This window comes from Artemia sp. Qi Xiang Cuo, chromosome 5, assembly GCF_049724085.1.
Source record: "Artemia sp. Qi Xiang Cuo chromosome 5, ASM4972408v1, whole genome shotgun sequence".
In the NCBI taxonomy this organism is placed as follows: Eukaryota; Metazoa; Arthropoda; class Branchiopoda; order Anostraca; family Artemiidae; genus Artemia; species Artemia sp. Qi Xiang Cuo.
This window is the reverse complement of record NC_142798.1, coordinates 4392554-4416137: the sequence shown is the minus strand read 5'-3', so window position 1 is coordinate 4416137 and position 23584 is coordinate 4392554. Positions and strand designations below refer to the sequence as shown.

Below are 23584 nucleotides of genomic sequence, written 5' to 3'. Positions count from 1 at the left end.
AGACATAATTTAAAAATTCACTTTTGGAGTTCCAGAGGGACAAACTTTTCGGAGAAATAAAAGACCGGGCTTCGTAATAATGCAACCTAATGAAATAACTCTTAAATTTGTTTGGCAAAGGAGTAGACAATGAGATTACTACTTTTAAATGAAAATAAGCCCTTCCAAAGTCAAAAGACATGAACCTTTTAGATATTTTATAATTCACATATCTAGGATATCCTAGCCAAATTGATTAAAAACTTATTTTGTTGTTATCCAAGTATTGTATACCATTTAAAAAAAAAAACAATTTATTTGAGTTCAATTTGATAATTTTATAGGCTTTGTTACACTTGACTCATTTATTAATGTTCATTGTTACATCGTCAAAATGCAAATTATTTTAGGAGACTGCTAATGGAAAACACGTACACTTAGTAAGTATCCATAGGTTTTTGCCTTTGTTTGCAATATGATACCTCAGAGTGTGTGTAAAGAATATAAGGTACCAAACTTTTTTGGTAAATATGAAGTAGTTTTGCGTTAATTGTGAAAGTATAATATGATTGGAGTGCAACGTGTGAGCCTAAATTTTACAGCTTTTTATATTTTATCGCCATGTTCGTTGTATCTTTTGTTGAATGATATGCTTTGAAACCGACTCCAATACCTTTTCAGACTATCCAATGACCTATTCAAGTAAAGCCAACTTTTACACCTACTTGGGACCAAAGTGTCTCTGAAGATCTCTTCAAATAATTACATCTAAAATTTAAAAATAAAAGAAATGTTTTTGTCCAGAGGTACTATTAGTGGGAATCACAATTTTAGGCTTAGCGAATTTTCACTTTTTTAATAAGAAATTTAACGAGTAGTTGAAGATAGAATCAAATTTTTCCATCTGCTGCCCTTTTTTTGCATCAATAAGTGAACCTTGGTGAAACTTTAAGTGAGCCACAAGTGATTTGAGTTTTAGAAAGTTAGCTATCCAATAATGTTTAACTTTTCGTTGAGAAGCCTTTCAATAATATTCAAGTTAGGATGAAACATGTATAACTTGCAAAAAAAATATTACCCTTATTATATTTTTGTACAAATTTGTTCTTGATTAGAAAACATCAGTTTCTGGTGTATTCAGGGTAGAAATTCTGCTTCATTGGTGGATTTTAAGGGAAAAGTAAAACTTTATTTCTTGTTGGGTTTTATATTTAAAATTATGTGTAATTTTATCTTCACAGATTACCATCCTGTCCATTAGCTATTCTTTTTTACAGGATATTGCAGCGCGCAGCAGATGCACAATTTATAGATATCAACTGTGTTGACCCGCTAGGGAGATCGGCATTGCTCATAGCTATAGATAATGAAAACTTTGAGATGATCGAACTGCTCCTGAAATTTCAGGTATTTTTTGGTTTTTATTTATGGTGAAGTATCAGAGGTACACATAATAAACTTTCTTGGCAATCTTGTTGTATCATTTCCTTTCTATACTAGCTATAATAGAAGCAAAATTTCTACTTTCCTTATACTTAGATATACTCTAGGAAAACTGCTGAGGTTCTTGATGTATTCTTTTGCACTTGTTTCCGAGCAAGAATTGGTTCATAACGTAAGCTTGATAAAACAACAAAAAACCTATTGTTCAACTCGGAAAAATATCCAGGCATGGGAGGAAGGAGGCATGGTATTGAAGTAAAACTGAAAGTGACTAAAAAAGTTCAATCAAAGTTTTTCCTGATGAGAAAGATTTGGGACTAATGTTGTTTTAATATTTAGTTGAGAATAAAAATTATACAACAAGTATAACAAGGTATATTCTAGAGGATTAATTTTTCTTGGGAGCTACAGGATCTGTTAAACCAGAAATTTACTGAGCAAACTAACAAACCATAACAAAGAAAACAAAATCATGAAAAATAAACAACAAGGGTACAAAAACTTAGGCCACTAAAAGTAAAGAGAGATTAGGTTTTTTTTTGTATGAACACAAGGGATCCCTAGTACAAAAACTAAAATAAAATGATGTAAAAAAACAGCAAAAATCTAAAAACAAAGTGGACACAAAAACCAGGAACATCCAGAAGGTAAGAACTGCTCAAAGAACCTTCAAATTAAAAACAAGGCGAAGATGAGAATTTTTCTTGGGACTTTAAATCGTCAAAACAGATTACTTATTAAAAATGTTAGTTCGTTATTTTCCAACTTCGGCCTTTTTTTAATAAACTAACTTTGAGCAAATAGGAAGTTGATATATTATAAGTTTAAATTCTGCAGGCTTTATATTTGCTGCTCAATTTCATAAGTCTTCAGCAGAGTTGTATCAGTTTTTAGTCCCCAAATAAACATAATACAAGTTTGCTCATCAATGGGCTCCATGCAGGTGGTGTACCATAAAAGACTAGAACTGTCTAGGAGAGATTTCTGAAAACTCTCTAACTCTCAGAATTACTCAAAGACAGGAGCAGAGGCATTGGCTTCTATTGGATTTGCGACTGGGAATGCTAAACCCAGGGCGAAACATGAAAAAGTGACAGGCTTTTTTAGACTCCTTTTTTGGGGGTTTAATGTTGATTGAAAGTATTAAAATAATGATATTTTCACTCCTCTATTATAAACTTTCGGCTTACTTAATTTTACAACATAAACTGTCTACCCTATGGCTGGTGACTCCTGCTGCTTGGCACTACAGAGATTTGCAAACGTTTTTGCAGGGATAGTAAAATGTATCAAACAGTTCGCGGTAACGAACTGTAGGTAAAAAGCGATTTTGCACAATAGTTGCCAAAACTCTAAAAGCCAAAACTGTTTTAACAGGTAATATACTGAAAGAGCTGACTTTACATGCTAATTCAAAATATATAAAATTCATTAAGTTTATTGTTACTCATCAAAAGGTAAGAGCCAAAGAAAATATGAATGATTTCTGAAAATGGGAAAAAAAGGTTAAGCCATCCTAGTGAAAACCACAACATCAGATTCTACATATCAGAGAACCCTGTCTCTATTATAGATGTTTCAAGGTCCTTTCCAAGAAAATGTAGAATTTTGATTTTTTTTTTTGCTAGACGAAAGATCACGGATGGGTTTCCTTTGCCCTCCCCCCCCCCCTCCAGGGGTCATCATCTCAAACCAATGGTTCTTTAACATCAGGAAAGGACTGATTCGACCATGAATCAAAAGTTGTAGTAATTTTGCAAATTACTAAAAATATTGGAGGGCAAATAGCCCCGTCCCGGACCCCTTCTTTTAACAAACACGTCCATCCAATATATTGAGAAAGCCATGTGATTTAGCATAGTTTAAAGGTCCATTAACTATGCCATTGACGATCAGAAGATCCCCCATAGCCCTTAGAGAAAGGTAGTGGGACATCCACAGACATTTTTACGGGGGGGGGGGGGATTTTCCCCAGGTGGAATTTTTGTTGGGGTGATTCTTAGGCGAAGAGAAAAGTTTCTTTAAGAATTCTCAAGACGAAATATTAAAACGGAGGGAGGGGTGAAGGGGATTTCTGTATGTGATTCGAAAAAAGCCAGAAATTAAAGTAAAAAAAAAGTTTTTTCAACTGAGAATAAAATACAACATTAAAACTTGAATTGAACAGAAATTACTCAGTACATGAGGGGGCTCCCCTTCCCCTGCCCTTACTCTTTACGCAAAAGTTAAACTTTTTGTGAGAGTTATTTAAGCAAAACTCCTCAAACACACGTTCAGTTTAGGCAGTTGAGTTTGAACGACATTTTTAAGTAACTTTAAGACTAAAGAGCAAAAGTCGAGAAAAGGGAAGCCCCCTCATATGAGGAATAATTTATGTTCGTTTCAAGTTTCAGTGTTACTCCTAAATTCCAGTTGAAGAAAACTTGTTTATTTATTTAACTGAATAATAGGTCAACAAGACCCCCGATACACGTGAGTTGGGGTATAAAAAAAACTGTAGGAATGAACTGTAAGTAAAGATTGGCTCGTGTTAATAAACAAGACAGTTTGTGTAAAAAAAAAATACATGTATGATAATTCTAAATATGCAAAACTCATCAAGTTTAAAGTTACCCATCAACAATTAAGAACCGGAGAAGATTTGCCTAATTTTTGAAAAAGGGGAAGAAATACCGTCGGATAGAGGGAGTGGTCTTCATGGAAATTGCACCATCAAACTACGCAAGTCAGAGAACCCTAGTACAGTAGTTGTAAGTCTCTATCTACGTTTTTTTTTTAACTCTTTAACCAACGGCGAGAGCATTGAACAAGTGTCATTAGAATATCAGAAGAGGGCTAACTCAAGCGTATAGAAATTTCAAGGTCTCATTTAGTTAGCAAGAAATATAAAACACATCAGTAAAGTGGTGTTTCCTGCTATTCTGTGGCGCAGCAAAACAATTTTTGTGCCCCGAGATGGACAAAATGCAATCGAGTGCCAATTCTGAGAAAGCAAAGAAAGTAAGAAATAACGAAAGGCTATCTATTCAGCTTCCTAGTCTCACAGTCCGTATTGTCTGAGTGATGAAAAATTCGTTCCTAAGAATTTTGGCAGTCCATTTAAAATAAACGAGTCAATAAGTATAGCCAATCAACTCTTAGCTTTGTGGCTCCTTAGAGGCTTCATATGAGTATGTGGACTAGCGTATTGTTGTGCCGCACAATTATGGAGGAAGATCACTGTTTTTTTTTTTTATGGTTTGTAATGGGGGTTGTTGGGGTTAAACCTGTATTAATAGCCTATTTTTTTAGAGTTGGGAAACAATTTACTCCTAATCTTCCTTTATCTGGAGGAGCATTTGGTTTTCTTTTACAGAGCCTATACTATGGCAGATGCGGGGTGACAGCTCTCCTCTTATTGCAGAAATATTTTTGAGTAGTGTTAGGTATTGCGTTTATATGTTTATTTTACTTGTACTTGTAGGAGTACCAGGCATTTTTCTGCAGCAACTGGCATCTGAAGTTCAGATAATTCGTGGGAATATGTTTAACCGTAAGATCCCCAGACTGAAGGTGACCGAGCCTACGTTGTTGAGCCTGAGTATTCCGTTCACATGCCTATTTTACTTGTACTTGCAGCAGCACCAGGCATTTTTCTGCATCAACTGGCATCTGAAGTTCATATAATTCGTGGGAATATGTTTAACCGTAAGATCCCCAGACTGAAGGTGACCGAGCCTACGTTGCTGAGCCTGAGTATTCCGTTCACATGCCTATTTTACTTGTACTTGCAGCAGCACCAGGCATTTTTCTGCATCAACTGGCATCTGAAGTTCAGATAATTCGTGGGAATATGTTTAACTGTAAGATCCCCAGACTGAAGGTGACCGAGCCTACGTTGCTGAGCCTGAGTATTGCGTTCACATGCCTATTTTACTTTTACTTGCAGCAGCACCAGGCATTTTTCTGCATCAACTGGCATCTGAAGTTCAGATAATTCGTGGGAATATGTTTAACCGTAAGATCCCCAGACTGAAGGTGACCGAGCCTACGTTGCTGAGCCTGAGTATTCCGTTCACATGCCTATTTTACTTGTACTTGCAGCAGCACCAGGCATTTTTCTGCATCAACTGGCATCTGAAGTTCAGGTAATTCGTGGGAATATGTTTAACCGTAAGATCCCCAGACTGAAGGTGACCAAGCCTACGTTGCTGAGCCTGAGTATTGCGTTCACATGCCTATTTTACTTCTACTTGCAGCAGCACCAGGCATTTTCTTGCATCAACTGGAATCTGAAGTTCAAATAATTTGTAAAAAAAATCTTTAATCGTTAGCTCCCTAGACTCAAGGTGGCTGGCCTGCAAAGTCAGATCACTGACTCCCAACCCCAGCCCCAAGGATTTGTAACACCAGGATTCGAACATCTATTCCAAAGTGCATAGGATTGCAAATCCAGCGTGCCATCCACTCAGCTCGGATGGTCTAGATACTTACTTGCACAGAATAGGAAGGGTGGGATAGATCTCTTATATAAATAATAAAAAACTTCCTTAAAACTAAGATAAGGATGATACTGAAGCTAATCTTGATATCTTAGCCGTCTCCTTCTGAGAACTTTCAGTGCTTTTTCACGGACGATAGCAAAAACTGAAAGTTTGAAGACGAAAGTTTTGTTTACAATATACCTATTACTGAAGTCTACTAAATATGCTGATCCTAAATACGTAAAATACATTAGTTTCTAATTTACTCTTCAAAAGCAATTGAAATATGAGAATGTGCATGATTTTATTGAAATCCGTTAAAAATCACCGAAAAGGGGTGAGATTTTGACGGAAATTATTAAATGAAACTCAAAATGGGCGAGAATCACCAACCTACTGTCTAAAGAAACATAAAATTTCCTATTGTTTCAGAGAAATTTTTTTTTTTTTTTTTTTTTTTTTTTTTTTTTTTTTTTTACTGGGTGATCACATGGAAGCGGTATTCATTAATTATTGAAACAGCCTTACCAGACAAATACATTAAAGTGATAAATGCTATGTACGAGAATATCACTGCTGCGGTTAAGGTAGGAAATGAAGTTAGCAGCTGGATTCGTAATAAATTAGTAGTTAGGTAGGGTTGTATTTTATCCCCCTTTATATGGATCATTTTGAGGGACTTTGTCTTTAAGAGGACTAAGTCGCTAAGGCTAGGAATAAGTGAAAATGAAAAGGTGACGGTGGGTAGTGAAAAGATTGATCAGGTGGAGAGCTTCACTTAGCTTGGTAGTATTGTTAGTAAAGACGGTGGGAGCAGTGAAGATGTTAAAAGTAGAATAGCCATGACTCAGTGTGTTCTTTTTACAGTTAAAATAAGTTTGGAAGAATAGGAAGATAAGCCTGCAAACAAAAATTAAAATATTGGAAACTATACTGATGACAGTGGTCAAATATGGTTCTGAAGCATGGGCACTCCAAAATGTAGATGAAGATTTGCTAGAAGTTTTCCAGAGAAATGGCCTAAGGATTGCTCTGGGTACCTGGCTGACTGACCGTATTTGAAACAGTTGGTTGTCCGAAAAGTGTGGTCCAATTGCGCTTTCTAGGGCTATAATGAGAGAAAGGTTGAGATGGCTAATACACGTTCAACGAATGAATGATAACAGATTGCCGAAGATTCAATTTTTCAGGCAACTGTCTAGGGCTAAAGGTAAAGCAGGTTGTCCGTGGTTGGGATGGGAGGGAGTCATGAACAAAGATTTAAGAGAAATGGGAACTTCCTGGGAGGGCATAAAGAGGGAGACTTTGAATAGATCGGGATGGAGGAAGAGGGTGTGTATCTGTTTTAGCCTCAGGCGGCTTGGTGTTGCGGTGAGTTGTTAGTGGCAGCAGTAGTTTTAGGCAACAAAAATATCATACCACCGCAAAAGTACCAGTTCCTAGCACTGTGTCTCGCCAAACAGCCATATTGACCCGAACAGGTCCGAAATGACATCAATAAAAATCTGATAACTACTGATAAAACATTTAAATAGCTTCCCAGCCTCAGATGTCGTACTGGCACGCAGTATAGCATTCGTCTCTAATTATCTATTCTAAACATAGGCTTATAGATTACTGTAAAAACTAAATTAGACTATTCTTAGATTGTTGGAGCTTTTAATTGTATTCTTATTTAAGCTTGTGTTCTTGTAGGTAGAAACCAAAGATGCTCTTCTACATGCCATTTCAGAAGAATATGTTGAAGCTGTTGAGCTGCTGCTTGATTACGAGGACATGATTCACAAGCCTGGGGAACCTTACGTAAGTTGCTTGCTTTCCTTCTTCTTCTTCTTCTAAACTTTAGACCTTTTATTGTTGATGTTTTGCCATTATATTTACATTCTGACATTGCAAGTCTTGAAAGAAGTAGAAAGAAAAAAGGACTTTTTTTTGCATAACAAACAAAATGTAATACCATTTTACAGATCGGTGGGAATATATACTTATTTAGCATAGAATGACGTTTTATATGACGTTTGTATGATGTTTGTATGACATATCAAAATTTAAATAACACTTTACAAACATACACACCGCATACCTATCTCTACCTATATTCCTTTGCTATCTGAACAAACTAGCCACCTGTCTAAAAGTCCAAAAACGGATATGCTATATTTTTACCAGGTAAATTACGTACGAATTGTTTGGAGTATTGGACTGACTAACCATATCTCAAACAGTAATCTACACGAAAAATGGGGTTCGACCCAGGGTTGCCAACTTGCACACTTTTCGTGTGAAATGCATTTTTTTTTTCATTGCACTCTTTCACACCACGGACCGGATTTGCACTTCTTTTGCCCATTATTTGACTTGCACACGCAAGTCAAATAATGAATTGCACACGCTTTTAACAACTTGCACTCTTTTTTTGCCTTGATTTGCACTCTTTTTTACGTCCGCAGTTGGCAACCCTGGTTTTAACCCGCTTTCTAGGGCTATAATGAGAGAAAGTTTGAGACACTAGAACACGTTCTTCTGATGAAAGATGATAGATTGCCAAATATCGTCCTTGTAGGCCAACCGTCTAGGGCCAAACACATAGCAGATTGTCTTCGAATGGGATAGTCGTATGATCCTTAGTAAATTATATAGAAAATGTTTAAAGAAGAACTAAAGTTCTCACAGTTTTCTTTGTTGGAAGACTGGGGAAGCTTTAGAAGATATAAGGAACTGAAAGAAGATAAAGAACCCATCAAAGTTTATAAAACTTTATTTGTGTAGAAAAACCTAAAAGAAATAAAATAACTTTCTGCTGTCAACATTTTCTAATGCGTCATCTCTACAATTCAGGAGGAGTTACTACATAATAAATAAATTATTCAGGAGACACAAAGCAACAAGTGAAAAACATCAAAGTACCAAAACAAATAGAACCAGAAAATCAGTAAGTGACAGAATAACTTATAAAATTAATTTTTTCTCAGCTTCAAGCTTTGTTACTTTTAATTTGAATTCTAATAAATATACATAGGTGAAAAGCTTAGATTAGTAACATAAAAAAAACAAAAAAAACAAAAAAAACAACGCACACACACACTACAATTACTGGAAACATCCTTCTGGTAAGAAAGTAAAAGAAATGAAAAGAAAACAGAAGATTTGATTAACTGTATTTTTAGTTGTTGTTTAGAAAGGAAACATGGCCAAACGTCTCAGTAGAAAATTAGCATTTCGTGAATAATTTAAATTTAAAATAAATGAAGGTTACCTTCATTTATTTCATTTAAGTATTAAATTCTTCAGGCTACTAATGAGTTACATAGGGGGCATAATCCCTTTTCATGGGCATCATTTTTATTTTTATCTATGGGAAACAATCCAGCTTTCCTGTAAATTCGTGTTTCTAATCCTCACCCCTTTCACACAAGGCCGTATCCAGGGGGGATAGGGGGATTGCCCCCCCCCCCCCCCGAAATGTTTGTCTGAATCGTAAAAACGTAACAAAATGGACATGAACAAATTTTGTATGAGTTTTTTGATGTTTTTCTTGTGTAAGCCCCCCCTCCTCCAAAAAAAAATTAGAGTAACAACACCTCCAAAACAAATCCTGGGTACGGCCTTGCTTTCACATTTGGTGATTGTGGACTTGAAGGAAGTCACCCCGAACGATTGTGCGTTATGAGTTTTATTATTATTTTTTTTTTTTTTTTTTAGTTGATTGTTGTGTATTTGATTGTAAATTATGACTGTGAGTAAAAACTTAAAGCAGAATATGTCTATAATAACATTCGGCTAAAATTTCGAAGTAGCACTATCGGCTGACGATTTGTTGTTAATAGTTTGATGAACGTGATACTGCTTTTTTCTTTGTTTGTTGTTCTCTTTAATAGGAACACCTGCCTATATTCTGTTTATTTCCCCAGAATCGGATGATATCTAACTCTTTCTAGAAGTGTTTACGTGAGTAGATACTGAAAAAATATAAAAAATTGGACCGTTTCTGGAATGCCGCCGCTTCAATTCAGGATTGAATAACTTATTTTTTCCTTTCCATTCAGTAAAGTAGACAGACTTAATAAAATTTAACTTGAAAGTCATGACATGATTTCATATACTTTGAATTGAAAAGCCATTAGACATCTGTACCAAATATCCTGTATACATGCGACATATAAACCGTTTCAAAATTTGTGCGAACTTCGACTTCCGAACTATTGCAGCCATTACCCCATCAAACACGTCTATAGAACCGTAATGTCGAATTAAAACTATGTAATAGCAAGATTTATGAACCCACGAGATCTTCGAACCGGTAAAGCCCACCATCCAAAACCACAATTTTTCTTTTGAGCAAACTTGTAAAGGCCACATCTAGCTTATAAATGGACGATCTTGATTGCCAGGGCATCAGCACTTTCTTGGTCTAAAGTGCGACGTATTTATAATCCAAATTGCGAATTTATAATCCTGTCTTTCTGGGGAAAATGGCCCGTATACTCCGTTTTTGGCTAGAAGGTATATTAGACGTTAACTAGTCAAACTTACCTAAAGGCAAGCGAAAGGAAAATTTCACTTCCAATACTCTCCCTTTTGTGGTAAGAATTATTCTAAAAAAGACTCGTCGGTATGGCAGTCTGGTACGATTTATACACCACTACCCAACAACCCCGAACCGGTAAATCCTTAATCCGGTAAATCCGGTCAAAGTAGTCGAAATCAGAATCTATTTATTGAACTTATTGACCCAGTTGATAGTTGAAAAGAATTTTCGTGATTTAGATTGTCAATGGAACGACAAATTTACAATCCAGATTATTCATTCACTGTTTGGTTTGTTTATTAGAAATTTCTCCTTTCTTGTACAATCTTGGGGAGGGAGGTAGATAGCATGACCAGATGTTGCTATATTTTCGTCTAAGAGGTGCTCGTCTAAAAACTAACCAGAAACATCTTCGCTGACTTAAATCAGCTCCTTCCATGAGAAATTACGTATATTACTTCTTTATTCATATATTTTTACAAAGTTGAACATTTTGAGGAAATATACCCGTCTTTGAGGCTACAAACAGATTGCAAATAAAAAAAACCTGATGTGAAAGCAGAAGAATAACTGTTCCAAATATTCTCTCGCGATAGATGGCACCATTTCTTTTACTTACCTATTTTTGTTAAACCAAGAACGCTTGTCGTTGTTGAGCTATCAGTTTTTGTAAATACTAAATCAGTATTCCAATTAAATTTGTCATTGGTATTAGATTTATATTCAGATTTTGAGATCTTTCTCGCTTCTTTATTCTTATAAAAAATAACTTCTTTATTCGTATATTTTTATTACGTATATTAGGGGGTTCGCCCCCTAGTCAATACCTCGCTCTTTACGCTAAAGTTCAAATTTTTTTCCAATTCTTTAAGAAAACCCCTTATTCACAAAGGCTGTTAATTAGAATAAATAGTTCTTATGAAAGTACTAAAAAAATTTTTAGCGTAAAGAGCGAGGTATTGACTAGGGGGTGAACCCAATCATATACGTAATAATTTCTATTCATTTCAAGTTTTTATTTTGCTTCTTACTTTCAGTTGAAGAACTTGTTTTTTTATTTAACTTCTGATCGCTTTTTTTAAATAATGCTGGGAAATCCGGTGCCCCCTCCATACCAATGTCCCTTCCCCCATAAAAGCTTCTTCTATGTAAATATCTCACCATATAAACTCCAACCTATCCCCCCCTCCCCACACCCAGAAAAAATCTCCCCTGAAAACGTCTGTATACTTCACCCCCGGGAACTATGGGGGATTAATCATCCTCAAAGACATATTTATTATATTCGTCGACCATGCTGAACAAATCGCTATCTCAAAATTTTGATCGGGTGACTTTTGGAAAGATCTGAGCGTGGGAGGGGGCCTAGTTGCCCTCCATTGGTTTTGGTTTGGTAAAAAGGGCACTGGAACTTTTAGTTTTCGTTCCAGTGAGCCGTCCTGGGATATTCTAGGACCACTGGGTCGATACAATCACCCCTGAAAAAAAAGACAAATATACACGCATCCGTGATCTTTCTTCTGGCAAAAAATACAATATTCCATACTTTTGTAGATATGAGCTTGAGACCTCTACTGTAGGATTCTCTGATACGCTGAATCTGATGGTGTGATTTTCATTAAGGTTCTATGACTTGTAGAGGGTATTTCCCCCTTTTTTTTGAAAATAAAACAAATGTTCTCAGGGGTCTAACTTTTGATGGGTAAGACTAAACTTGATAAAACTTATATATTTGAAATCAGCATAAAAGTTTGATTCTTGTGATGTATCTATTAGTATCAAAATTCCGTTTTAGAGTTTCGGTTACTATTGAGCCGGGTCGCTCCTTACTTACAGTTCGTTGCCACGAACTGTTTGATAAGATTGTCTTTCACTGACACACTATAGTCTTAAACTGTTTCTGTTCCATTCTAAGCTCTTTTTTGCCTTCTAAAAATCTTGTTGTAGCCAGGGCCAAAGAGGGCCAAGAACAAGTATAGAGAACCTCTTTCTTTGTGGCTCGGTGCTTTTTCTTCTTTTTACAAACTTGTAATATAAATTTCTGCTTGGGCCTTGCAATATCACCCCCTTCCTCTATTGAAAGTCTTCACTTTGTGTCTTTTTTGTCAAACCTACCATGTTAAATTGGCTAGCAGACTCCAACAATTTCATATCTCATTTTAATGTCGGTTTTTGAGAGCTCATACTTTTTCCGAAATGTGTTATATCCTTTTTTCCTATTCGTGGAGATTCTTACAATATAGGACATAAACTATCCAAGTTGTTTTGCTACATCTTTGTCTAATCATTTGACCATTACCAATTGTGAAAGAAAAGCATCTTTCAGTTTTCCCTCTCTTGTACAATTGGCTTTTTATTATTGAATGTCATTTTTTTTAATATTTCCATGCAGTATCTTTTTCAACCCATAATCTTGCAGAGCCTTTTTAATTATATCAAATAAAAAAAACAAGCTGTTTCAACTAAAAGTAAGGAGCAACATTAAAACTCAAAACGAACAGAAATCATCCCTATATGAAGGAGTTGGTCCCCTCCTTAATACCTTGCTCTTCACGCTAAAGATTTTAAGCTCTTTTAAAAAACTTCTTATTCTGATTAAAGGGCCCTTGTGTTTCAGGATTTGCTCTTAAAGAATTGGGGCAAATAGTCAAACTTTAGCGTAAAGATAAAGTATTGAGGAGGGGGCAACATCTTCATATACGGAATGATTTCTGTTCGTTTTGAGTTTTAATGTTACTCCTTACTTTCAGTTAAAAAAAACCTTGTTTTTTATTTAATTTCTGATCGTATTTAAAATAATGCCATTAAACCTGGCTCATCACTCTTCATGAAAAATTCCCTCCCCTCATGGAAACTCCTCCGTGGAAAAATCCTCCCAAGTAAAACACGCACACCCCATAAAACATGCCTGAAAAATTCTCCTTAGCATGCTTTCATTTCAAAAGACTTTAATTTCTAAATGTTTTTCCGATCACTCCGGAAATCCCCCTTCCGTGGAAACTTGTTTTCAGAAATCCTATCCCGCTGAACATCTCTCCCGGATAATTTATCCAGAGCGTCTCCACATGCAAAATTTAGTCGACAAAGAGTAAATAAGACAAATAAAAAGAATTTCGTATAGAAATACTGTCAAATCCCCCCAGTGTAAAATTTCCCCTGGAAGGGTCACTCCCAGAAATTTACCTCCCCACACAAAATTATCTCCATAGAAACTCACCCCAAGCACAAAATTGCCCCATCCGCTGAAAAATATCCGCATATTTCCTAATAACAATTACTATACGCAAACAACAGACAAATTTCATAACTTACAGCCCCTTCCTCACGGGCTGTTTGAGGGGAGGGGGTCATGGTACACCTAAAGGAATAGATATTGGATCTTTCAAGTATGTTGAATAAAATGCCAATTTCAAAATTTTTGGTCGGATGACTTTTGCGAAAAAAGGGGCGTGGCAGGGGGCTATTTGCCCTCCAATCTTTTTGGTCACTTAGAAGCGCACTGGAACTTTTAATTTCCGTTCGAATGCACCCTCTCCCGATCTTCTAAGATCACTAGTTTGATACGATCACCCCCGGGGAAAAAAATCAACATGCATCCGTGATATTTCTTCTGGCAAAAAATGCAAAATTCCATATTGTTGTATATCAGAGCGTGAAATATCTGCAGTATAGTTCTCTGATACGCTGAATTTGACGGTGGGATTTTTATTAAGAAGACTTGACTTTTAGGGGACTTTTATTCCAATTTTTCGTAAATCAGGCAAATTTTCTCATGCTCTAAGCATGAATAAGATGGTTACACTAAACTTTTTCTTCTTTTTTTACACTAAAATTTTTCGTAAATAAGATGGTTACACTAAACTTTTTGAATCTTATATGTTTGGAATCGGCAAAATAAGTCGATTCTTCCCACTATCTTTATTGCTTACCTACCATTGTCAGTAAACCAAGATATAAACCAACATAGAATACCTGAAGAATAGGAAGATAAGTCTGAGAAACAAAATTAGAATGCTGGAAGCTACAACAATCTAATTTTGCTTTATTTCATTGCCTATTGCACTTCCAAATAAGTTTTCTACAGCATCTTTATATACTTATCTAGATATACTTCCAGATTCTCAACAATTTACTTTTGGAGCAATTATTTTCAAATTTAATTATGACATTAAGAAATTACCACCACATTACCTCAATCAAAGTTTGTTCTCCCAATCACAAGATTTACATCGTTATAACACGCGACAAAAACAAAAGGTATCTACATTGACAAGTACAGCACTGAGAGATCTAAATTCGCTCCGTTTGTGTCAATAGCCCGGTGCTGGGATGCTCACAAGGATTTTATTGATAAATTTTCTTCTATCCATTTAATAAAAATGATTCTTAAATTTCATTTAGTTCAGGATTACTTTTAATTAAGCGTCTTTTTAATATGACTAAGTTATTTGTTTGGATTGTTGTTCTAGGTGAATGTGGGCCTCTCGGGTATCTTTTAGTATTAATTTATATTTAATAATATCGATTTTTTTTATATTTATATTCGGATCCTGGGCTAGCTGCTACTTTCATATTATTGTTGTATTATTGTATCTTTGCCGTTGTAATTATCTTTGTATTTTAGCGTAATTTGTTATTGTATCTTTGTCTAGGCCTAGTTTTTCGAGCTTGTCTCCCCATGGGCCTATGTCAATTATATACATGTGTATGTTAATAATAAAATGATTGAACCTGAACTTGAACTTGAAACTACAGTGATGAAAGTGGCCAAGTATAGGCCTAGTTCTGAAATTTGGGCACTCCGAAAGACGAAGGAAAACTTGTAAGATGTCTTCCATAGGAACTGTCTACAGATGTTTTTTTATACCCGTTTGACTGATCGAATAGCAAGCACCAAGCTGTACCAAAAATGGGGTTCTATTCTGTTTTCTATAGCTATCATCAGAGTAAAGTTGAGATGGGTACGACACATTTTGCGGATGAAAGATGACAGATTGGCAAAGATTGTCTTTTTCGGCCATCCATCTAGGGCCAAACCAAAAGGAAATCGTCCCTGAATAGTGTTGGAAGAGGTCTTATAGAAGGATTTGAAGGAAATTCAAATTTCTTGCGAAGGGTGTAAGACATAAGCTTTGAATATGTTAAGATGGAAGAGGTGCGTGTGCAACTGTTTAGACCTCAGGCGGCCTGGTAATGCAGTGAGTTGTTAGCAGTAGTAGAAGTAGTAAGGGTTAAGGATATTTTTAGAACTTACTAAGCCATTAACCAATGGGATGATTGTAGGCTCCTCATCAATGCCCTGGATACTCCTGTTGGCACAGTCAGAACTTAGGTACAGTGCCCATTCCCCTTTTGATCTTCTCCTTTGATGTCTGAGGAATTTATTTTTCAAATTAATTTTAATGAGTCTCTTTTGCATTGCAATCAAAGCAATAAACCAAAGTATTGGAAAATTCTTCTTTTTCAATGTCTGAGTTATGGTTATTCTAGTTTTTATTTTTCTTGGGAGCTTATCATTTCCCATTTATATACTTACTACACTAAGTGCTCACTTTTAACATTTTTTGGATTTTATAAAGCTGTTTTGTCCATCCTCCTTATGATTATCTCTCTTGCACCTTTCGGGATTTTTTTTTCTAATCAATTATGATTATTCCCTTTTGTATTGTATATTAAACATCAAAGAAATAATCCAAGTATTGGGAAATGCTTCTTCTTTACTGCTCTGAGTGTTGGATATTCTAGTTGCAAATTTTCTTAAAAGCTTACTACTTCCCATTTAGATACTTTCTACAGCAAGGGCTCACTTTTCACATTGTGTTTAGATTTTATGAAGCTATAAAGCAAATTTTCCCATCTCTCTTATGATTTTCTCCCTTGTATCTTCCAGGATTCCCTTTTTCTAATAAGTTTTGATTGGTCTCTTTTGTATTGTATGTTCAACATCAAAGAAATAACCCGAAATATTTGAAAATGCTACATCTTTACTGCTCTGAGTAATTGATATTTTTTGGGGGGTTATTCTTTTGGTTGCAATTCTTGTGGAAGCTTCCTAGTTCCCCTTTAGAAACTTACTACAGTAAATTCTCACTTTTAACACTATTTTTCGAACTTGCTAAGCTATGAAGCTACTGTACCCATTTCCCTTATGATTTTCTCCCTTGCACCCTCGGGGGTTTTACTTTTTTAATCAGTTGTGTTTAGTCTCTTTTGTATTGTATGTTCAACACCAAAGAAACAATTCAAAGTGTTGGAATACTTCTCTTTTGCTTCTCCTTTACTTCCATGAGTAATAGATATTCAAGTTGTACTTTTTCTAGAAAGCCGAGGATCTTGTAACGTTAATCTTTGAGCTTACTAAGGTGCAAAGCTAATGTGGCCATCGGTTTTATGATTTTTATTGCAAATTTTGATTGGAATCTTTTGCATTGGTATGTGCAACATCCAAGAAATGAACCAAAGTATTGTAAAATACTTCTTCTTCACTGCTATGAGAAATAGACATTCTCTTTGTAATTTCTCTTGTAAGCTTATCACTTCTCATTTACATATTCCAGACTGTCACCATAGCTATGGTCCTGTCGAGCTATTTTCGTTACCCTAATCAAAGACTGAATTAGTTCCGAAAATGTTAATGTTTTCTGGTCTTTTTAGCAGTTCACCTCCATTGAGACGGGGAATCGTGAGCCGAATCATAAGTTTTAGGGATTGCTGTTCATACTTTTAGTTTAAAACGTTCGTCCTAGTTCGTAAATTTGAATTTCTTCTTTTTTCTTTGCGGTTATTCCTTAATTTGTTGCACGAAAACAATCGTTAAATTTGGTCATTACAAGAACTCGAGATTTGACAGTAATCTACTACTGTTTATTTCTCCAATTGTTCCGACAATTAGCCAGACATTTCAATGTTTGCTTTCGCACTAGTAAAATTAAAAGCAATTAGTAAAATTAAAAGCAAAAAGCAATTAGTAGTTTCTTCCCCAATCCAACTCACATCATTGGAAAGGCTTAAATTTTTAAGAAACAGATGTTTGTGGAAATTTGTGAGACGGCTCATTTGTTTACAAATTAAAATTTATAGCGCTCTTAGTAGGGCACAAAACCGATATCAAACAGTTCGTGGTAACGAACTGTAAGTAAGGAGCGACCCGGCTCAATGGTAACCGAAACTCTAAAAAACGGAATTTTGGTACCAATAGGTACATCCAAATAATCAGATTTCCATTCTGATTTCAAATATATAAGTTTCTTCAAGGTTAATCTTACCCATCAAAAGTTACGCGCCTGAGAAAATTTGGCTGATTTTCGAAAAAAGGGGGGAAAACCCCCTAAAAATTATAGAACCTTAATGAAATTCACACCATCATATTCAGCGTATCAGAGAACCCTACTATAGAGGTTTCAAGCTCCTATCTACAAAAATGTAGAATTTTGCATTTTTTGCAAGAAGAAAGATCACGGGTGCGTGTTTATTTGTTTGTTTGTTTTTGTTTTTTTGTTCTTTTCCCCAGGGGTAATCGTACTGACCCAGTGGACTAAGAATACCGTAGGAGGGCTCATTGGAACCGAGATTAAAAGTTCTAGTGCCCTTTTTAAGTGACCGAAAAATGGAGGGCAACTAGGCCCTCTCACACGCTCATTTTTTTCTCAAAGTCACCCAATTAAAATTTTGAGATAGCCATTTTGTTCAGCATAGTCGAAAATCTAATAAATATGTCTTTTAGGATGACTTAATGTCCCACAGTTCCCAGGGGAAGGGCTGCAAGTTATGAACTTTGCCCATTGCTTATATATTGCATTGGTTATTGGGAAGTATACAGACATTTTCAGGAAGAATGTTTTTTTGGGTAAGGGAGGGGGGGGGCTGGAGGAGGGGGTTACTTGGGAGAATCTTTCCGTGGAGGATGTTTCTTTCGGGTAAGGGACATTTCTATGAAGGGGGCGCCGGATTTACAAGCATTATTTAAAAAACGATCAGAAATGAAATTAAAAAAACAAGTTTTTTCAACTGAAAGTAAAAAGCAACATTAGAACTTAAAATGAAACGAAATTATTACGTATATGAGGGGGTTCTCCCCCAAGTCAATACCTCGCTCTTTACGCTACAGTTTTTTTAGGGCTTTCAAAAGAGCTATCTATTCTAATTAAAAGACCTTTGTAATTCAGGGGTTTGTGAATTATTTTTTTTTTTTTAATTTTAACGTAAAGAGCGTGGTATTGACTAAGGGGAGAACCCCATTATATACGTAATAACATATACGTAATTAAAAAAAAAAACAAGCGATGCGGCTCAATAGTAATCGAAACTTTTAAAAACGGAACTTTGATCTCAATAAATGTATCAAAAGAATGGGCTTATAATGCTGATTCTAAATATATGAATTTTATTAAGTTTAGTATTACTCATCAAAGGCTACGAGCCTGAGGAAATTTATCTGATTTTTTAAAGAGGGGGAAAATCGCCTAAAAGTGAAAGAATTTTAATGAAAATCACACCGTCAGATTCAGCGCATCAGAAAACCCTATAACATAGGTTTCAAGCTCATATCTGCAAAAATCTGCAACTTTGTATTTTTTGCCAGAAGAAAAATATACGAATATAGAATTTCGTTTCGTAAATTAATTTGTAAATTACGTCAGAACCAAATTTAGAGACAGCCATTTAGCAAAAGAAAAGTAAAATTTTTATGCAAATTTTGTTTACTTATTCAATTACGGTGAGCCAAAATAAAAGCTGCATTAACTAAAAAACGATCAGAAATTAAATGAAAAAAACAAGTTTTTTAAACTGAAAGTAAGGAGCGACATTAAAACTTAAAACGAACAGAAATTATTTCGTATATGAAAGGGGCTGTCCTCTCCTCAACGCCAAGCTCTTTACGCTAAAGTTTGACTCTGTCTCACAACTTTATTTTTTAAAACAATAAAAAACTTTAGCGTAGAGAGCGAGGCGTTGAGGAAGGGACAGCCCCTTTCATATACAGAATAATTTTTGTTCGTTTTAAGTTTTAATGTCGCTCCTTACTTTCAGTTTAAAAAACTTGTTTTTTTATTAAATCTATTATAAGCCGCGCCAAAATAAAGTTCGACGGCGGTGGGCGCGAATAAAGTACGGCAGCGAGTTCGTACGGCACAACAGCTTTTCAGCTTCATTACAATGTTCGAACCTCAGAGAAAATAAGGACGAGACATCAATCTTAACTTCTTGCAAACATTCTTTTAATCAAAATGATCGACAGCGAGACCTTGGACTGCCTGAAAAACTGAACTAACCCAACAAAATAGGGAATTTAAATTTTAATTCAACTTAAACTCTAAAATTTAAATTAAAACAAGTTTTCTTGCACCATATCTATTGCAAGAAACCTCAAAAGAATCCGATGGGTATATCTTACTCCATATCTGGATTTCTGGTTTTGCAACCTACATTCCACTTCTTTGACAACCCTATTCTATACCTATTTTCCATTTTCCTGAGGTCTCTTACCTTTATTACAATCAGAGGCAACGCTATGGCATTGCCTATAGTAAAGGCCATACGGCTCCAATGTTTTATTATTATTTATTTTCTTTAGCCCAGAGGCACTTCATATGCAAGGGGTCGTCATAAATACTTCATAGGGGGCTTATTCAAATGAAAATCGAGAGTTCTAGTGCCCTATTTAAGGGTCAAAAGTAATTGGAAGGTAACTAACACCTTTTCCATGCCCACCATTCCCCCAAACACATCCAATCAAAATATTGAGATAGCAGTTTTGTTCTACATAGTTGATTTCCAGGTAGAAAATATGTTTTTGAGGAGGACACTCCCCCCACAACCTTCAAGGAAGGGGTTGTAAGTTATTCTCTTAGGGCATATAAGATTTTTATAGAAAGCTTTGTCGTAGAAACTTCAAAAAGGGCTCATTCTATTGGAAATTCAAAGACCTAGTTCCCTTTTTAATAATCGAATGTGGTTGGTGGGCAACTAACCCCCTCTCATGCCCACCTTTTCCCCGAACATACCCAATCAAAATTTTGAGATAGCCATTTTGTTCAACGTAGTTGAATATTCTGGAAGTTAGGTCTTGAGGATGACAACACCCAGAAGCCCTCAGGGCAAGGGCTGTAAGTTATGCCCTGGGGGTATATAAGGTTTTTATAGAAAGTATTGTCGTAGAAACTTCAAAAAGGGCTCATTTGATTGGAACTTTAAATGGAGTGCCCTTTTTGATAGTCGAAAGTGATTGGAGGGCATTAAACACCCCTTCCACGTCGATCATGACTCCAAACTTTTTCAATCGAAAAGTTGATATAGCCATTTTGTTCAATGTAGTTGAAAGTTCTGTAAATTATTCCTTTGCGAATGGCACTCCCCCCACAGTCGTTAGGGCAAGGTTTATAGATTATACACTATGGGTACATCTTGTTCTTAAGGAAGGAATGCTCATATAAACTTCAGAGAGGGCTCATTTGATTGGGAATTGTATGTTCTAGTTCTCTTTTTAGGCGTCAAAAGATATCGGAGGGTTACCAGCCCCCCCCCCCCCCCCACGCTCTTTTTTTCTCAAATGCATCCGATATAATTTTATCCCAGGCATTTGACGGGGAGTTGCATTTTGACGGGGTAGGCATTGTAAGTCTTGTCCTGGGGGCGTATATGGTTTTTATGAAAGGGATGCTTGTATAAACTCCAGAGAGGGTTCATTTGATTCGAAATTGAAAGTTCTAGTTCACTTTTTAAGAGTTAAAAGATATCCGAGGGCAACTAGCCACCCCCACATACACCCTTTTTCCCAAGCCTATCCGATAAATTCTTAAAATAGCTATTTCATTAAAAATAGCTCAAAGGTCAGATAAGAAAAACTCCTGTGTCGACGCAACCCCCCAGGGCCCGGAATCAGGTGTTGTAAGTAACGCTTTGGAGGCATATATATTTCTCATGGAAGGGATGCCCATATAAACCTCGGAGAGGGCTCATTTGATTGGAATTGAAAGTTCTTGTTCACTTTTAAAGAGTAAAAAAAGATCAGAAGGTAACTAGCCCCCCAACCACACCCTAAATGCATCAGATAAAAACTTTGAGATGGATATTTTGTTAAAAATAGTTCAAAGTTTAGATAACAAAACTCCGGTGTCAACACAGCCTCCCAGGGCTCAGGGATAGGCGTTGTAAGTTATGCCCTGGGGGCATATATGGTTGTTATGGAAAGGATGCTCGTATAAACTTCATAGAGGGCTCATTTGATTGGAAATTGAAAGCTGTAATTCACTTTTTAAGAGTCAAAAGTGATCGGAGATCAACTAGCCTCCCTCCCCAAACTCCAATTTATTTTTTCCCTGAGGTTCTTCATATAGAAGGGATCGTCGTATAAATTCAAAGGGGGCTCATTCGACTGGGAATAAAGAGTTCTAGTGCCCTTTTTAAGAGTCAAAAGTGATTGGAGGGCAACAAGCTCCCACCCCAAACCCTCCTTCCCAAAAAACATCTGATAGTAAATTTGACGTAGCCACTTTGTTAAAAATAGTTCATAGATCATATAACAAAATTTCCTTTACGTATGGCCATTTCGTTACAAATAGTTCAAAGGTCTAATAAGAAAAACTCCTATGTCGACGCAACCCCGCAGGGCCTGGGGCAGGCGTTGTAAGTGTTGCTCTGGGGGAATATGATTCTCATGGAGGGTATGCTCTTATAAACTTTGGATAGGGCTCATTTGATTGGAAATTGAAAGTTCTAGTTCAATTTTGAAGAGATAGCTATTTTGTTAAAAATAGTTCAAACATTAGTTAATAAAAACTCCGAGGTTTACACAAACCCATTTTTTCACTTTGATTTTGTTATTTTGATACCAGTTTTGATACTTTGATGAACATTTGATTTTTTTTAAAGTTTGATTTTGAAATAAGAAAGTTTTAAAAACTGGATACTTTTTGAATTCAAAAACGAACAAAAATTAATAAAAAAAAAATCCAAAAAATAAGTTTTTCAAAGAAAAGTAAAGGCCATTTTAAACTTTTAAAGCTCAGAAGATACAAATACCTGTTAAAATTCAAACTCAAAACGACAAGAAATTACTATGAAAGAATAAATAAAACCCAAAACGAACAGAAATTAAATCAACAATCATAGCAAATAACATACAACAAGTAATCATAGGCAGCCCGCTAGCGCTGCCTAAGTAAAGAACGGTGTGGGCACAATGTGTCTTTTTTGTTCTTCTTCAGTCGGGCACTTCGTATCGAAGAAGTTGTCGTAGAAAATTCAAAAAGGGCTCATTCGATTGGAAATCGGGAGTGGCTAGTGCCCTTTTTAATAGTCGAAAGTGATTGGAGGGCAACTAGGCCCCCTCCACAAGTCCATCATTCTCACAAACACATCCAATCAAAATGTTGAGATAGACATTTTGTTCAGCGTAGTTGATTTCCAGATAGAAAATATATTTTTGAGGAGGACACTCCCCCACAACCATCAGTGCAACGGTTTTAAGTTATGCCCCGAGGGCATATAATAACGATGTTGGCACAATGTACTAGGTATTATTTTTTTCCTCTAGAGAAGGGCACTTCATATGGAAGGGGTCGTCGTAGAAACTTCAACAGGAGCTCATTCGATTGAAAATTGACAGTTCTAGTGCCCTTTTTAATAGTCGAAAGTGATTGAAAGGCAACTAGCCCCCCCCCACGCCCGTCATTCCCCAAAACACATACAATCAAAATTTTGAGATAGCCATTTTGTTCAGTGTAGTTGATTTCTAGATAGAAAATACGTTTTTGAGGAAGACAAACCCCCACAACCATCAGGGCAAGGGTTTTAAGTTATGCCCTGGGGTAATGTAAGGTTTTAGTTGAAGGTGTTGTCGTAAAAAACTTCAAAACAGGCTCATTCGATGGGAAATTCCAAGGATTAGTGCCCTTTTTAATAGTCGAAAGTGATTGGAGGGCAACTAGCCCCCCCCCCACCCCCCTCATTTCCCCAAACATATCGAATCAAAATTTTGAGATATCCATTTTGTTCAGCGTAGTTGATTTCCAGATAGAAAATATATTTTTAAGGAGGATCCTCTCCCACAACCCTTGGGGCAAGGGTTTTAAGTTATGCCCTGAGGACACTTAAGATCTATGTTGGCACACTGTATTATTTATTTATTTTTTCCTTTAGAGCTGGGCACTTATTATGGAAGGAATCGTTG

General features: G+C 36.0%; 1 protein-coding gene across 1 annotated transcript in view; it reads left to right on the top strand.

Moving 5' to 3' along the window:
• Positions 1 to 23584, top strand: part of LOC148951733 (transient receptor potential-gamma protein-like) — a 325562-nt gene that overhangs the window by 78334 nt on the left and 223644 nt on the right. Inside the window, exons 4-5 of the mRNA XM_089088658.1 lie at positions 1257 to 1386; positions 7581 to 7688. Coding sequence (XP_088944784.1) covers positions 1257 to 1386; positions 7581 to 7688 — 238 coding nt within the window. The remainder of the gene's footprint in view (positions 1 to 1256; positions 1387 to 7580; positions 7689 to 23584) is intronic.